Source organism: Protopterus annectens, chromosome 2.part0, assembly GCF_019279795.1.
Source record: "Protopterus annectens isolate FY-2018-M chromosome 2.part0, PAN1.0, whole genome shotgun sequence".
Taxonomy (NCBI): Eukaryota; Metazoa; Chordata; order Ceratodontiformes; family Protopteridae; genus Protopterus; species Protopterus annectens.
In genome coordinates, this window is record NC_056728.1 from 1,843,846,273 (window position 1) to 1,843,864,043 (window position 17,771).

At 40.3% G+C, this 17,771-nt stretch overlaps 1 protein-coding gene across 1 annotated transcript in view; it reads left to right on the forward strand.

Annotated features, from left to right (window-relative positions):
- Window positions 1-17,771, forward strand: part of LOC122792897 (carboxypeptidase B-like) — a 531,601-nt gene that overhangs the window by 360,906 nt on the left and 152,924 nt on the right. The window contains exon 9 of the mRNA XM_044060455.1: window positions 6,294-6,866. Coding sequence (XP_043916390.1) covers window positions 6,294-6,866 — 573 coding nt within the window. The remainder of the gene's footprint in view (window positions 1-6,293; window positions 6,867-17,771) is intronic.

The window sequence follows — 17,771 nt, forward strand, 5'->3', positions numbered from 1 at the left end:
CCATTGATGGAGTAACTGAGCCTCTGTCAAGCAGGCCAATGAAGCAATTCCAGGCAGAGTTGCTGGAAGCTGTTGAAAACTGGGGTTGTGGAGGGTGATAGGGGCACTTAGTGATCTAAAGAGGGCATGTTAATTTAACAATTCAACACCATTCAATTCCCCCAACAGGTCTCGCAGCTATCAAACTGGACAGGCTCCCCCACCCCTTGGCTGTATGGTTCTGGGACACATGATCCCAGGGGTGTATAGTCTGTTACCCATTCACACAACAAGGTTTCCCTTGAAGTGTGTCAGTGAGGGGCTATGCCTAATGTAGTTCGGAACGTAATGTATTGTCTCACAATACATTTGTTATATGTTGTTATTTCAAGAGTAAGTGAAGCTCAGTGAGTTTGGGGGCCTCCGCCCTTTGCTTAGCCTAGCTTACACATAGAAATCATCTAAACAGGAAACAGGTGGAAGCAATGTTAATGTCAACATTGTAATGGTTACAGCATCCGCATAGTATCTGTGCATTCAAGGTTGCAATCCCGATAATGGCAGTGATGTTTATCATGTGCAAAAGTATGCCTTAACCACAGCTTGCATATAGAGGTAGTAATCGTCTGTATAATAAACATTCGAAACACCCATATAAACCCATGTGTGCTGGAGAGCACAGTTAACAGAGAATGTAATGTTATGTCAGCACATAGTGAGATGTTACTTCACTGACATGTATAAGTAGTTAGCGGACGTGGCCGTGTTTGCACGCACAGGTTATACATTACAAAGTTTGTTTAACTATGTTTAACTGCTGCTATAATGTCACGCAAACACTTTTAAACATGCTTACAACTGCTTAAATGAGCTTTATTCTGCAGTAAAACACATTTGTAAAGCATCGCAGGTGTCGAATCCTGGACCATCCACACTATAGTCATGGGACTTCCCACTAAGCTATCCGAAGTGTATACATGTTTCATGGTCTTGAGATTACACCTTATACCATATGCATTTCACTGTAATGATCACAAATGTGACAGTCACTTTGTGTACGCATGTACAGTACATTGTAATGTACTGTAGTTTGTGAACCAACACATTCCAGTCTACATATGTATTACTGTTACAAACTAATATGAAATATATATATATATATATATATATATATATATATATAAGCATGTCAGTGATGTCTGCACATAGACCATGGGCAAACCTGCTTACAACCATGTAAATGTGCATTATTCACACTTTCCCTACCAGTACCTACTCTGAGAGGTAAAATAATAACACCTTCCAGGAGTAGAACCCACAACCATGTACTCCATCCTCAGAGTAACCTAACACTAAGCTACCTGGGATGTACCTATCCCAGAGCTCATATATAGATATATGTATATATATATATATATATATATATATATATATATATATATATAAAGAGAGAGAGAGAGAGAGATACATAGAGACATGTCAATATATACAGGTCTACATATATATGTAGATATATAGATAGGTTAAAAACATCTACACATCTGTGGAGGTACAGATAAACTTATGCAAAAAAAAAAAATATATATATATATATATATATATATATATATATATATATATATACATACATACATATCTGTAGACAGCATCCGAAGTGATCATATCTGAGTATAACATGGACCATAGCAATCACACATTCCGCCCCCCCCAAACAGTATGAACATAACATATGAAGGGTATATGCCAATACACTATTACAAAAATATTCTATGGACACAGTCACCAACACAACTGCAATGACTGCAAATATCCATGACAGAAATGCACAGACAGCTTTAATTTTGTAAAACTTTATTACATTCCGATGTATTGCCAAAAGGATTCAAGGACTAACAGTACCTGCATGCTATACAGGAAGCATTTAATAGTGCCTTAATGAATCAGCCTGCAATTACCATAGTATTAGTCCAGTAAGGGATAGGTGTTCACATAGGGAAAGCACACCCACACACATATAGACGTTGTAAAAAAGGGGTTCCTACACACTTGCATGTGCTATGTACACCCATCAACATCTACCCCACAACCAAAATAATTACATCAACACATACTGTCATACCATAACCAATTATTCAACTACTAAACAACATATGCTGAAATCTTAACATACCTGGACACAGACACACTAACATGGCCCTATGTGAAATAGTTGCAATTATACAATTGAACAGCTGCTGATGTAACAGGGTTTGTATGAACTAATCCCGTTTCAGAGGGTTGAAAGGTTCGTACACCAGGAAGTGTTAACGAGTACTGATTATCAGCACAGTATGATACACAGTAACACCAAACTAAATATGTCTGGTAAGCACACTGCAACCCCCCTAACATTATATGCATAGCTATGCAGCCTTGAGCTGTTCAAACAACCTGGCCAGACTGAAACATATGCGGAAATATTATGTACAGACAAACCCTGCACAATTAGCAATGTTCAGAAATATAACAGCAGTACTCACATTTAGACCAAATCCTCTAGGCATTACACACAATATATTACTGTTCGTCTCCATACAGCTGTTGCAATAGATTTCAAACAACACTTCCATGCTGTCTTCCTCACAAGTAAGGCAAAGGGACAACGCCCAAGTGGAGTACTCAATTATACTCCACTGTAGCCATGGTATTGGCTAAGGCAGTAGCAGCACAGCTGATGTGCATGTAATTAGCTACTTAGGAGCACCAATTGGTCATCGGGATAGCACATGTTACTGATCTGTAACTATAAAAGGTTGCCTTGTCACACATTCAAACCATCTGTATCTACCTGTAAGACAGTACAAAACACTGAAAGATGAACTGAAAATGAGTATTATACTAGTCAATAACACCTCCGATTACTAAGAAGGTATGTATAACATGTAGTATGTCTGTGTATGTAGTACCTGTTCTGTATATATAGTGGAAATAGCTATCTTGTAGTGAAGTATTGTTGAGCAGTAGTAATGCTTGTAGCATTCTATGTGTGTACTGCTGTACGTCACACGGCAAACTCCACATACACCACAAGGGATGATATGAGCTTGGACCCCACTAATTCGCTTCCAGCCACTGTCAGTGTCAGGACTGGTCCAACAAGTATGCTATAACTGGGGATAGTATATGTCAATATATTGTAACAGTCGACATATGTATGGGTGTATAAGTAAGGTGAACATGTTAAAGGTGGGCTTACCATGCAAATATGGTGTGCATTGTGGGTTATTGTGCCAATAACTGTGTAATGTATAGTATTCTAGGCAGATCTGTATTCTATTCTACATAGCAGTTCTGTTATGTTATGCAAACAGTAGTTATGTCTATTGGCAATTACAATACTCAATGACAGGATACATATCATTTGTATTCATCTGACAGTTTAGCAGCATGATAGCAAAGATAATTGGAAGAGCCAGGTAACTATCCATGCACATAACATATATAATATCCACCTCTCTAGTATCGTTTGCAAGCAATAACAGCTGTGCATGTGTACATGTTATGCAAATGTGTAGTGACCCTTGTTACAGGGCTGGACCTCTCTAGTATCACTTGCAAGCAATAACAGCTATGCATGTGTACATGTTATGCAAATGTGTTGTGACCCTTGTTACAGGGCTGGGCCAAATGGCTATGTGCACACTTACATAGAGTGGATATTGAGAGTACAGACACACTGGTTAAACTACCAGGTTTGTGTAGCCCAACCTCATTGACAACCTAACAGCCGCTTTCACATACTGTATGTAAGGTAGTGCACAGCACTGGTAATGAAACAGGTCGCATATCAGCTTTAACTCCAGTGTAACATCTGCAGTAGGAGTGTAAGATGTAGGAGACAGCTGCCCATGTGTAATAGTCGCTTCATAGGTGATGGCTCACACTATCTGATTATATCCTGATCATGTTGATAGTGGCATCAGAGTCTATTGATACATAACTCTGTTTGGAGAGTGGGTGTCTGCACCCAACAGAGCTCATGGTCCTGGTGGATATGTGAGTGTATATACCCAGAGAAGGAAACAGACCTGTAGACACTTGCATCATCTGTAATCAACTAACAGGATGTGATGTGCTCCTCAGAGGAGGATTGCTGCTAAAGGTAGCTACAATGTTTCCGTTATAGCCAGTGTTGTCATGTCCATAACACAAATATTTATATGTGAGCATCACTGTCTAAAACATCTTGATAAGCAATATGTGAACTAAATACAGTACTTGGTACCTGTAGTACTGAATGCTCATACAGGCATGTCCACTAGTCAGCTACTGGTGTTTACTAATGTCAGCTTTGTGTATGTGGCCAGCCTGGGGGAATGTAATCTCTATGCCATGTACACTGCCAAACCCACCTAACACCACACCCCACACATTGTTTGGGATGCCACTACAGGGGTAAGCTAGAAGGCAGCCCAGTCTACAGCCATGGCTGGACTGGACAGTCATGAGGTGTAGGTTAACACATGCAGCTCATCAATACAACCATCACATACCCTTACCAGAACACAGTAAGGACACCCACACACACTACCTGAAATCACACACACATTCACAAACGCTTCTAAGTATCTGGCCAAGCAAGTGACCCCCCCCAAGCAGGAAGAGACAGACACCGAAATACACAAACTGTATGACATAGTTTGCGTAATTGTACCACACCTCAGAACACGTGACTGGAAACATGCCCTAAAGTACTCATTTGTGAATGCAAACTCTAGCACCATGTTACACACCAACCTATATGAGGGCATACATACTGTCAGCTGCCTGTCTGCCATGATTAGCCACATACTTATACACCCAGACCACCTTTTGAACTATACACATGGCTCTGGCATATTCCATGTTGTGCAAGACCTGTGATGCAGTAGCCTGGACTTCATGGAAACACATGTAGGAACTGTCAGGTCTTGTAGCCCATGCAGGTATGTCCCAAGGCCTCGGTAGCATTCTGCCATTGGCCAGAATGATACTGCACTACAGGGACAAAAGGATTGTATTCCACAATTGCCTAGTGTAGTGGTGCAAGTCAAAGGGTATCCAGTATTTGTCATCCTGGGATAACATGGTTGACAGACCATGATGCTTTACCAGCCAGGGCCTGCACCTGTCACCCCTGGGAATCTGGATACTGCCTAGGGCTCATGCTTCTCTATAGTGCCTTCATCATGCACAGTTCAAGTGAAGGTCCAGCCAAGCAATAAACTGCAGGTCTCGCTACACAATGATACATGTCAGAAACACTATACGGACACACATATGTCAATCCCTAACATGGAGAACATATCTGTGCAGCGGCTGAGATATGTTTTAACGCTCTGGAGAGCACACCTGCATGACCATGTTATAACACATACCTCACCTCTTGCCCATTATCCTTTATTGGAACACATGGGCTGCAGGTGTGTCCATATTCCTGAAGGATATGTACACCCCCACGCTAGTTGTACTTGCATAACTTCAGATGCATTATGCTGAGCAACTACCTTTGTGCCAAAGTGGAATTCAAAATGCACCTTGAGACAGATCACCCACCAGGCCGTGGACTTCCCAACTGTCATAATGTGCTGTAATGGGGAAGATTAGGTCTGAGACAAAACCATAATAATGACTACTGTCAACTATCCCATTATGAACTGGGAAGACTCCTCATGTATATAAAATATACAAATAAAGAACACCAACTGCTGCACGTTGAATTTTTTAATTCTGGTACCTCGGCCTTCGCCTTCTCCTGGAATACAATTTACATAACACACCACCCATTTTTATACTACTTTTTGAATTAAATTATTGATGCACCATCCCCTAATTATACAATTAGGCTATTTTAACAACACTTGTTTGGCATCTTTCCCCCACTACATAAGAATGTACAAAATATTAGCTGGAAAATGAATAACAATCAATACATAAATACTTGTTTTGATTAATATATACATAAATATGAATACTGTTGTAAGAAAATACATATTATTGATTTCATTTTACACTTTCATACAATTCCTTTTCCCTGTTTTTAGGAAATATGTGGAAAATAAATTACACCTCCATATTCATTCCATTAGGAAACAATGTTTTTAAATTGAGAATAAACCTCGATTCCATCAAAAGTAATTTATCCCGGAAAATAGCTTCATTACCATATGCATTGGGTCTGCCCAAAACACTGAATACAAAACCATCTGGAATTTGGCATCCCTATGGAAAGAGAGGGAAGAGAAAATGGGTAATAATGACCCTTGGGAAAGTTCAAGTATTGATTTTTCTGAGAGGTATGTGGAGTTGGAAAGAGCTTTAATAAAAGAGGTTACAACATTTTACGATCTAAAACTGCTAGAGAAATATATCAAAACGAGCGTTACTCCAAGAGGTTTGAGAGTTGAACGTTTACCAGCCTTTGAATTCTCTGATGATGAATTGGACTTATCTGCTGAATGGAAGGACATTTCAGTAAAATGTACTCTGGGCTGGTTAGGAGTGTTGGTCAAAAGAAACGAAAGAACATTAAATAAGACTCGTTCTTCCATCCTGCTTCTGCAGGATAAGCTGATCGAAGAAAGTTCTGTGACTGTATATAATAAGAACATGGTTGAAATTAAAAATAGTGTATCCAAGATAGAGGCGGAGGTGGTTTCCCGCAAAAAGAGAAAATATCTTCGTGACATCAAAGATCATGAAACAGGTAAGCTGTTTTCATGGCAATACAACTTTAAGAGGCGGGGCTTCCGTGATGTCACTAGGGGCCCGAGATCCATTGGCGGTAGGAAACCTCTGCTTCTTCGGCTGATGGTCGAGCAGCAGAAGAGTGTGTCCTTTGAGAGTTTAAACCTGGAACAAGAAGCCCGGTATGGGGCGAATGGTGTAGCAAGCGTTTCAGTCCAAACAGCGGTGCAAAAAGGGAAGAGGCCGTCGTTTTCAAACCAAGGAAGGAGGAGATGATAGCATCGAGTTTTAGCAGGCAGGAAATGACTTTACAGAGATTGTTTCTTCCATTGAGGAAGGGTTACAACAGGTTCATACATTCCAGTGTTGGAAGGAAGCAGTTATTTTTCGGATAAAGCGGTTTCCTCACAGGACTTTGCATCAGTGTTTGGTGATTTTCTGGACATTTGTGAAGGTGAGAATTACAATGTTGTAAATATCTCAGATTTATTTAACACAGAGAGTGCCAAACAAGTTTTATTTAAAGGCACCAAATTTGTACCTGTTTGTTTTCCATCCTTAGCTGATTTATCTTTGGAAATTAAGCAATTTTGTAGAAAACTGTATTTAAAGGAATTTTTTGGATTTCAAACTTTGTTTGATAATAGATACAATGATGGTTCTAACAAAAATGTTCCATTGACTGATAATATAAATAATGGTGGAGAAAATGTAGTGAGCGTTAGAACTTTTTGATGAGTCCTTATTGAACCTAACATTGCATGAGAATGATTTGGTGGATATTTATGAACATGATGAAGTGTGTGATGTTGGGGGGGGGTTTACCTTTAACACTGGTTATGGAAGACTAGTTCCTAATTTACCTTGCAAAAGTGAATTTATGCCACCCAGAAAGAACATGGTTATTAATGTTTTTGAGAAAACATTATTAAGATCATTAGAAAAGGAATATGTAAAGTTTTGTGGTAAAAAGAAATATTATAACTTGAAGAAAGATGAATGGAAGCTTTATGTGATTTAAAGGACATGAATAACAAGTATGTATTCACTCAAGCAGACAAGGGAGGGAACTGGGTAGTTCTTTCTAGGGACAAATACAATTCCATGGCTCTGGAGCTATTAAGGACTCCAATACTTATTTGGAATTACCCTTAAATCCAATGAAAGAATATAATATATTATTATTGGAATTATTGGAAAGGGGTGAAAGGCTTTTTTTTTTATCTTCAGGGGATGTTAGAAAGTTGCATGTCAAAAATCCCAAGTGGCCAAATTCTTTACTATCCCAAAATACATAAAACTTCAGGAATCCACCTGGGCCCCATAGTTTCAGGGAAGGAAGTTACTTACAGAGCGTAGGAATATTTTGGATTCCTTATTAAAGGGTCATTTAGAAAGAGTACAATCTCATGTTAAAAACAGTGATGAGGTGTGTTCCAAGGTTAGTAGTAATATAGCATGGGGCAAAGATTTCTACTGGTGAGTGTAGGCGTTAAGTCTTTATACACCAGCATCAACAGGTTCCATGGTCTAAAGCAGTGGAAAAATGTTGGGGATGGACCCAGAACATTTTTATCATTGGTTGTTGGACTTTTGTCTCCACGCTGGTGCTTGAGTTTGAGGGTAAGCATTTTTTGCAAAGAGGGTACAGCAATGAAGCATTTAAGCCCTCATATGCTATTTTATTATGGCCCATTTGAGAACAGTTATATTTATCCCTCTCAATTTTATAGAAACAAGGTAGTTAAATATGTGAGGTTTATTGATGACCTCCTATTTTTTGTGCAGAGGTGTACCGAGGATTTGATAACTTTGTTTCGGAAATGAAGCAAAACAACTGGGGTTTGGATTTTACTTACATCATAGGGGGCAAAAGTATCCATTACTTGGATGTAGAAATTTATGTGTGCCCTGGTGATAAAATACAGTACAAACCTTATTATAAAAAGACTGCAGCTGAAAATTTTCTTCACGCCTCTAGTATGCATAGTGACTCTTTGATAAGTTCTTTGCCATCAGGTGAGTTTAAGAGAATAGGTAGGCATATTTCAGAGAAAAATCTGATTCCTGAAGAATTTAATAAGGTGGAAGGAAAGTTGGTAGAGAGAGGATACTCTGTAATGAGTGTCAGGAAAGCTAGAAGGAGGGTAGAGAATGAGTTAGGTCTCATAAAGGTCGCAATAGGGTTAGATTTGGGTTTGGGGGCACTCTGGGATTTTGGAACTGGCGTTGAAAATGATGGTGGTATGAAGGATTCAAGTGAAAAAATATTTTTTGTAACCAGATTTTCCCATTTTCCAAAACATTGAAGGAATTAGTGGATAGATTTTGGCCCATTATTTATGAAGATGAGAGAATAGGAAAACTTTTTCCGTCAAGGGTGACCTTTTCATTTAAGAGATATTTCAATCTCAGGAAATTTTGAATTTCAAATATGGTAGATTGGGTGAAGATATTAGAAAGGAACATTCAGGTGCGGAGAAAATGTAAAGGTGTGTAAGTGGGTTAGGAATTTGGATGGTCTCAAAATCAATGAGTCAGATACAATGCCACTGAATTTTATGATTGCAATTCAACTGGGGTTGTGTATATCATAGGATGTGGCTGTGAGAAACAAATTTGGTACATAGGACAAACCACCAGGAGGGTTAAATTAAGGATTTTGGAACACCTAGGAGATATAAGGCACAGGAGATTAGAGAGTCCAGTAGGAAAACATTTTTGTGATAATCATGGGGGGGGTTCCAGATGGTTTTGTATTCAGTGTTTTGGGCAGACCCAATGCAGATGGTAATGAAGCTATTTTCCGGGATAAATTACTTTTGATGGAATCGAGGTTTATTCTCAATTTAAAAACATTGTTTCCTAATGGAATGAATATGGAGGTGTAATTTATTTTCCACATATTTCCTAAAAACAGGGAAAGGAATTGTATGAAAATGTAAAATGAAATCAATAATATGTATTTTCTTACAACAGTATTCATATTTATGTATATATTAATCAAAACAAGTATTTATGTATTGATTGTTATTCATTTTCCAGCTAATATTTTGTACATTCTTATGTAGTGGGGGAAAGATGCCAAACAAGTGTTGTTAAAATAAGCCTAATTGTATAATTAGGGATGGTGCATCAATAATTTAATTCAAAAGTAGTATAAAATGGGTGGTGTGTTATGTAAATTGTATTCCAGGAGAGAAGGCGAGGTACCAGAATTAAAAAATTCAACGTGCAGCAGTTGGTGTTCTTAATTTGTATATTTTATAAGCTTGAATTGTGAAGGAGTGGAGGAGTTGTGTTTTTTGGACAAGACTCCTCATGTACCAACACCTGTGCTCAATGCATGTTGGATTCCATCGACCCCACTGACCTGGATCACAGTAGTCACACAAACAGGGCTAACAGTATGCTACACATAGTTAATCTCCAATGCCAGTGTTATGTTTTCTAAGAGCAGAGTGCTGACTGTCATGGCACCCATGCAGATGGACAAAGCATGTGCAAATGCTGAATCCTACACAAATGAACCTTAAGCAGTCACATATGTGCAGTGATTATGCCACTGAAACAGAACCAGGATTCAACCCAACACAAACAAGAAGACAAACTGGTGGTACTATGCTTTAAACTGTACCACAGAAGTTAGTAACTGTTGCAAGAGTGAACACACATGAGTGTAGGTGATCCCTGGTCAGTCTCAGTAAGATGCAGATACACCATATAAAACCACACAAAGCTGCTGTGAAACGAATCCGCCACATATTATGAGGCCAAGCACAGAGCATTCTATAGCTGTGTCATTAATCATAATGGCAACAACAAGACCTGCCGTGCTGCACAGCACTATGGCATGGGAAGTACTGCACCTACAGAAATAGCATCCGTTCATCCAGATAGGGTCTTGGAGAACCTAAACCAACTCTCACCTCCCCCCCAACAGGTGCACTTAGTAATATATCCATGTACATTACAGGGCCCCTGTATTAACAACTATGCAGGTACAAGCTGCACTCTCTAAATCCATACATACAGCTTTCATGGGACCTGTCAACATCCCAGGGTGTAGCCTACACAAATGGAAGAACATTCAGATATCCACATACATATCATGTTCAATCATAGCTCCATGTCAGGCTGTGTACACACCACATGGTGCACAGCAACAGTTATCACACCCCACAAAGGGGGGAGACACCATTGATAATGGTACATAGTGCACAACTACCCTGCTGAGTCTGTTCTGTACGGCCATGAACTGTGATCAACATATATGATGTACTCGGTACAGATGTAGATGACAGTAGGGTTGATTCACACTGCATATCATGACCTTGCCAGGTCATAGGACACCATCATCCATACTGTGTTCCAGCTACACTCAGTAAACTAGGTGTATATTCCTATGTCACAGGAGTGGTTGGCAACTGGACTGCTGGCAGAACCAACACTAAAGAAGGTGTCTGACTAATACATGCACATCAAACCAATGCCAGTCACAGTAATACAGGGGTCATTCCTGATTATCTATACCACACAGACTAACACAAGGCATCAGCCTATTGATGTTTGCAAATGACTATGAACTAGGAGCAATAGTCAACTCAATGTGTGCTGTGTTCAACATACAGAAAGGCCTTAGTGTGTCAGATGTGTGGTGTGTGACGTATGGCCACAATCTAACAGCTAAGTATTGCATTGTCATCCCCTATATTACAAACCCTGTACCCATTAACTACCACCTAGGCAGTGGTCAACATAATGACAACTGTGTGTATGGGATGCAGCTAAAGGGCCAGGTTGGGGAAAAATGTTAGGGATGGACCCAGAACATTTTTATCATTAGTTTGTTGGACTTTTGTCTCACGACAATTGCTTCGAGTTTGAGGGTAAGCATTTTTTGCAAAGAGGGTACAGCAATGGGGGCATTTGCGCCCTCATATGCTATTTTATTCATGGCCCATTTTGAGAACAGTTATATTTATCCCTCTCAATTTTATAGAAGCAAGGTAGTTAAATATGTGAGGTTTATTGATGACCTCCTATTTTTGTGCAGAGGTGTACCCGAGGAATTTGATAACTTTGTTTCGGAAATGAAGCAAAACAACTGGGGTTTGGATTTTACTTACATCATAGGGGGCAGAAGTATCCATTACTTGGATGTAGAAATTTATGTGTGCCCTGGTGATAAAATACAGTACAAACCTTATTATAAAAAGACTGCAGCTGAAAATTTTCTTCACGCCTCTAGTATGCATAGTGACTCTTTGATAAGTTCTTTGCCATCAGGTGAGTTTAAGAGAATAGGTAGGCATATTTCAGAGAAAAATCTGATTCCTGAAGAATTTAATAAGGTGGAAGGAAAGTTGGTAGAGAGGATACTCTGTAATGAGTGTCAGGAAAGCTAGAAGGAGGGTAGAGAATGAGTTAGGTCTCATAAAAAGGTCCGGCAATAGGGTTAGATTTCGGGGTTTGGGGCACTCTGGGATTTTTGGAACTGACGTTGAAAATGATGGTGGTATGAAGGATTCAAGTGAAAAAATATTTTTTGTAACCAGATTTTCCCATTTTTCCAAAACATTGAAGGAATTAGTGGATAGATTTTGGCCCATTATTTATGAAGATGAGAGAATAGGAAAACTTTTTCCGTCAAGGGTGACCTTTTCATTTAAGAGATATTTCAATCTCAGGGAAATTTTGAATTTCAGAAAATATGGTAGATTGGGTGAAGATATTAGAAAAGGAACATTCAGGTGCGGAAAATGTAAGGTGTGTAAGTGGGTTAGGAATTTGGATGGTCTCAAAATCAATGAGGTCAGATACAATGCCACTGAATTTTATGATTGCAATTCAACTGGGGTTGTGTATATCATAGGATGTGGCTGTGAGAAACAAATTTGGTACATAGGACAAACCACCAGGAGGGTTAAATTAAGGATTTTGGAACACCTAGGAGATATAAGGCACAGGAGATTAGAGAGTCCAGTAGGAAAACATTTTTGTGATAATCATGGGGGGGGTTCCAGATGGTTTTGTATTCAGTGTTTTGGGCAGACCCAATGCAGATGGTAATGAAGCTATTTTCCGGGATAAATTACTTTTGATGGAATCGAGGTTTATTCTCAATTTAAAAACATTGTTTCCTAATGGAATGAATATGGAGGTGTAATTTATTTTCCACATATTTCCTAAAAACAGGGAAAAGGAATTGTATGAAAATGTAAAATGAAATCAATAATATGTATTTTCTTACAACAGTATTCATATTTATGTATATATTAATCAAAACAAGTATTTATGTATTGATTGTTATTCATTTTCCAGCTAATATTTTGTACATTCTTATGTAGTGGGGGAAAGATGCCAAACAAGTGTTGTTAAAATAGCCTAATTGTATAATTAGGGGATGGTGCATCAATAATTTAATTCAAAAAGTAGTATAAAAATGGGTGGTGTGTTATGTAAATTGTATTCCAGGAGAAGGCGAAGGCCGAGGTACCAGAATTAAAAAATTCAACGTGCAGCAGTTGGTGTTCTTCATTTGTATATTTTATAAGCTTGAATTGTGAAGGAGTGGAGGAGTTGTGTTTTTTGGACAAGACTCCTCATGTACCAACACCTGTGCTCAATGCATGTTGGATTCCATCGATCCCACTGACCTGGATCACAGTAGTCACACAAACAGGGCTAACAGTATGCTACACATAGTTAATCTCCAATGCCAGTGTTATGTTTTCTAAGAGCAGAGTGGTGACTGTCATGGCACCCATGCAGATGGACAAAGCATATGCAAATGCTGAATCCTACACAAATGAACCTTAAGCAGTCACATATGTGCAGTGATTATGCCACTGAAACAGAACCAGGATTCAACTCAACACAAACAAGAAGACAAACTGGTGGTACTATGCTTTAAACTGTACCACAGAAGGTAGTAACTGCTGCAAGAGTGAACACACATGAGTGTAGGTGATCCCTGGTCAGTCTCAGTAAGATGCAGATACACCATATAAAACCACACAAAGCTGCTGTGAAACAAATCCGCCAGATATTATGAGGCCAAGCACAGAGCATTCTATATCTGTGTCATTAATCATAATGGCAATGACAAAACCTGCCGTGCTGCACAGCACTATGGCATGGGAAGTACTGCACCTACAGAAATAGCACCCGTTCATCCAGATAGGGTCTTGGAGAACCTAAACCAACTCCCACCTCCCCCCCAACAGGTGCACTTAGTAATATATCCATGTACATTACAGGGCCCCTGTATTAGCAACTATGCAGGTACAAGCTGCACTCTCTAAATCCATACATACAGCTTTCATGGGACCTGTCAACATCCCAGGGTGTAGCCTACACAAATGGAAGAACATTCAGATATCCACATACACATCATGTTCAATCATAGCTCCATGTCAGGATGTGTACACACCGCATGGTGCACAGCAACAGTTATCACACCCCACAAAGGGGGGAGACACCATTGATAATGGGACATAGTGCACAACTACCCTGCTGAGTCTGTTCTGTACGGCCATGAACTGTGATCAACATATATGATGTACTCGGTACAGATGTAGATGACAGTAGGGTTGATTCACACTGCATATCATGACCTTGCCAGGTCGTAGGACACCATCATCCATACTGTGTTCCAGCTACACTCAGTAAACTAGGTGTATATTCCTATGTCACAGGAGTGGTTGGCAACTGGACTGCTGGCAGAACCAACACTACAGAAGGTGTCTGACTAATACATGCACATCAAACCAATGCCAGTCACAGTAATACAGGGGTCATTCCTGATTATCTATACCACACAGACTAACACAAGGCATCAGCCTATTGATGTTTGCAAATGACTATGAACTAGGAGCAATAGTCAACTCAATGTGTGCTGTGTTCAACATACAGAAAGGCCTTAGTGTGTCAGATGTGTGGTGTGTGACGTATGGCCACAATCTAACAGCTAAGTATTGCATTGTCATCCCCATGTTACAAACCCTGTACCCATTAACTACCACCTAGGCAGCGGTCAACATAATGACAACTGTGTGTATGGGATGCAGCTGGACATAACTTTCCTTTGATAGTTACCTCACCACACCAGACAGGTAGTCGTATGTGACACCCCTAATCATGACAGGGTGCCATCCAGGAATATAGAGATAATTGCTCAGCCATACGCAATACCCATGTGACCCATAATAGATCAAATATTTCCTTTAAGGGTTATTGCCCATGTGTAGGTGGCCTACACTGCCCTTTCCAATCACTAGCTGCACTATGTAGCATGCAGCCTGCCTGAATAAAGCCATGTCCAACCCAGAGGTGTTGGACATGCTACACTTAACACATCCTGATGCCAAATAAACACATACGTCATGGACATCCACCTTTCTAGTACAAGGATCACAACATGCCTGACAGATCTCTGCCCCATACTTAACATACTCTTGCCATACTATGCATCCCTGTCCAGTGAAGCTGCACATTGCCCCGCTCTGTGACATGGTGTGATGACCGCATGCCAAATATATCAGTAACCCTGTGGATCAGTTCTGTGGCACTGCTTGAACTGGCCACTGAAACTTACCTGTCTGTTGCCTACAGCTAGGTAACCTGTCTGCCTAGGCTCATAAATGGTCCAGGGCATATAGCTTACTAGATCACTATGACCATACATGCTATAGTTGATATCCAACCCTGCAAATACCATTAGGCTAGCTATTGTCCCATGTGTTACACATGTGCAACACAGGCAATACATGGCAGGATGCTACACAGCTGTACAGTGCCATGTAGATGTATATGGCAAAACACATACATGCTTGCAAGTCTGCAGGGTCACAGGTAATGTCCCTAACAACCATGTATGACTATATATGTGACATATGCACAGCATTAAGGTCGATTACATTAATGTGAACAGACACCAGTACAGGCAAACAGACATGCCCATGTCAAGACAACATCCACATGGTGTATGAGCAATGTCATCACATGACACACATATATGGCGATAACATCACATCACCCGTAAGTGTCAAATGTGTGTGACTTATACACGTCAGTGGTGTTAGCATCATGTAGATTTGCAAAGACGTATTTGTAATCTTAATAAATGTGATACACATATATGTTCAGCTGTACTGCTGTACTTCTCTGTGAGTTACTGTGACCTGTCTCCATCATTATGTCTTTCAGGTATGCCACATAGCAGACTGCCAGCGTACAGCCACTTGGAGGATGAGGTCCTCATCCCATACCTCCTCGACAACCACACAACACTCTTCTGCCATGTGCCACAGGGTGTAAAGAAGTGGGATACCCTGTGGGAGGAACTCTGCAGGAGGGTAAATGATGTTGTTGGTCAGAATCAGCAGGTGCGGTGACACTGCACTGACCTCATAAGACAGGTGAAACAGCATGCTAATGCAATCACCAGGGAACAAGGTGCAACAGGTGGGGGGGCCACTCACCCAGCCCACACTCACACATACCGAGGAGCTACTGGCCAAACTGGGGACACCTGCAGACTTCCGTCCACAAGCTTTAGCTGGTATTGTGGAGGTGGGTGTCTCTCAACCACCAAGCCTGGAGTTGCCTGGTAAGTCACTACTGCACTTAAAATATAACTATATTTCACGTAGTTACATGTGTTACTGTACAATATGTAATGTAACATATGCAAGGCATGTATGCACACATGCCACATACTATAGTCTGCTACTCTATGTATGCACAGATGTGCATACTCCATAGTACAGTGTATTGTACTGGCTTATGTGCTAACATGGACATTGTACCCTGTAGCTATCACACAGGTGTGGATAATGATCTTACTGCTGTGACACTCCTGTTTCGGTACCTCTGGCATTTTGCAGCAACAGCAGCCTGTATCAGGTGAGATTATTATTTACCAGGCTTGATAATGCATGGAATATATTAATTGCATGCTATCTGCCATAACACATGTACACATAATGTATGGTGGTCCTGTTAATGGACACTGGTCAGACCTGCAATGCATCACAGTGTTTACCTAAGTGAAACAATTGAAGACTATATGAAACACCTACACTAAACCTTCCAAACTGTCATTGCCAGATGTGTGGACAACAGTGAATACAATGGTGGAGGTGTGTTCCACTGTAGGGACAGGTACTACATATCAGCAGTACACATGTTGGGAATATGAACAGTACTGTACAGAGAGCATATGTGTGCACACACTCTAAATGTGTTGGAGCTGGAATATGACCGGCCCACAGGATACACCCTTGTGGAGTATACTCTTGCTATGAACATCACACAATGCCATGTGCTATCTGACATGTCCATGACATGTAGTGGGCTGACTGCAACACTGTTCAACTATCCTGCAAAACATGTCTCACATCCCATACATACCACCCTTTGTCTGCATACCACCCTTTGTCTGCATAACCCTGTCCTCAGTGGAGCATATGACATCTATGGGTGTATGTCATATGGGATACCACTGACATGTGAAATAAGATGGCCATCACAACCATTGGACAGAACATGTGTACACAAGGCCATAGAGGATGGTCAGAGACATGAAGCAACACACACAATAGAAGTGATGTACATGTGTGTACACCCTGTTGTACATTGGCTCGACACAACACAACTATGGCCTTTGTGTAATGGTGATATTGCAGATGTGAAACACTAAACATCATACAGGCCTGTGCGCAGCTTGTGTAGGCATAACATGAAACTACCACATAACATGTCTTGAACATCTTGAGTGTGTCACGACATGGAAGCATTCACTTATGCAGTATCCAAATACATACATTTGTTGCACAACATACACATACAACCACATCAAGCCACAGATACAGTATATTCACCTTGCTGGTGTCAGACATCACTGTCATGCCTGCTCCTCATGTGTGTGAGGTACACAGATGGCATGTGGGACATAGAGTACTGCTAAATTAGCCATGTGTGGGCATAGTTGCCAGGCATCAGTAATATGCTTGCAGATGTGCAGGGGTTTCATCCATATACCCTTCTGTGACCTGTGTCACACATTCCACATTAGGGTTTAG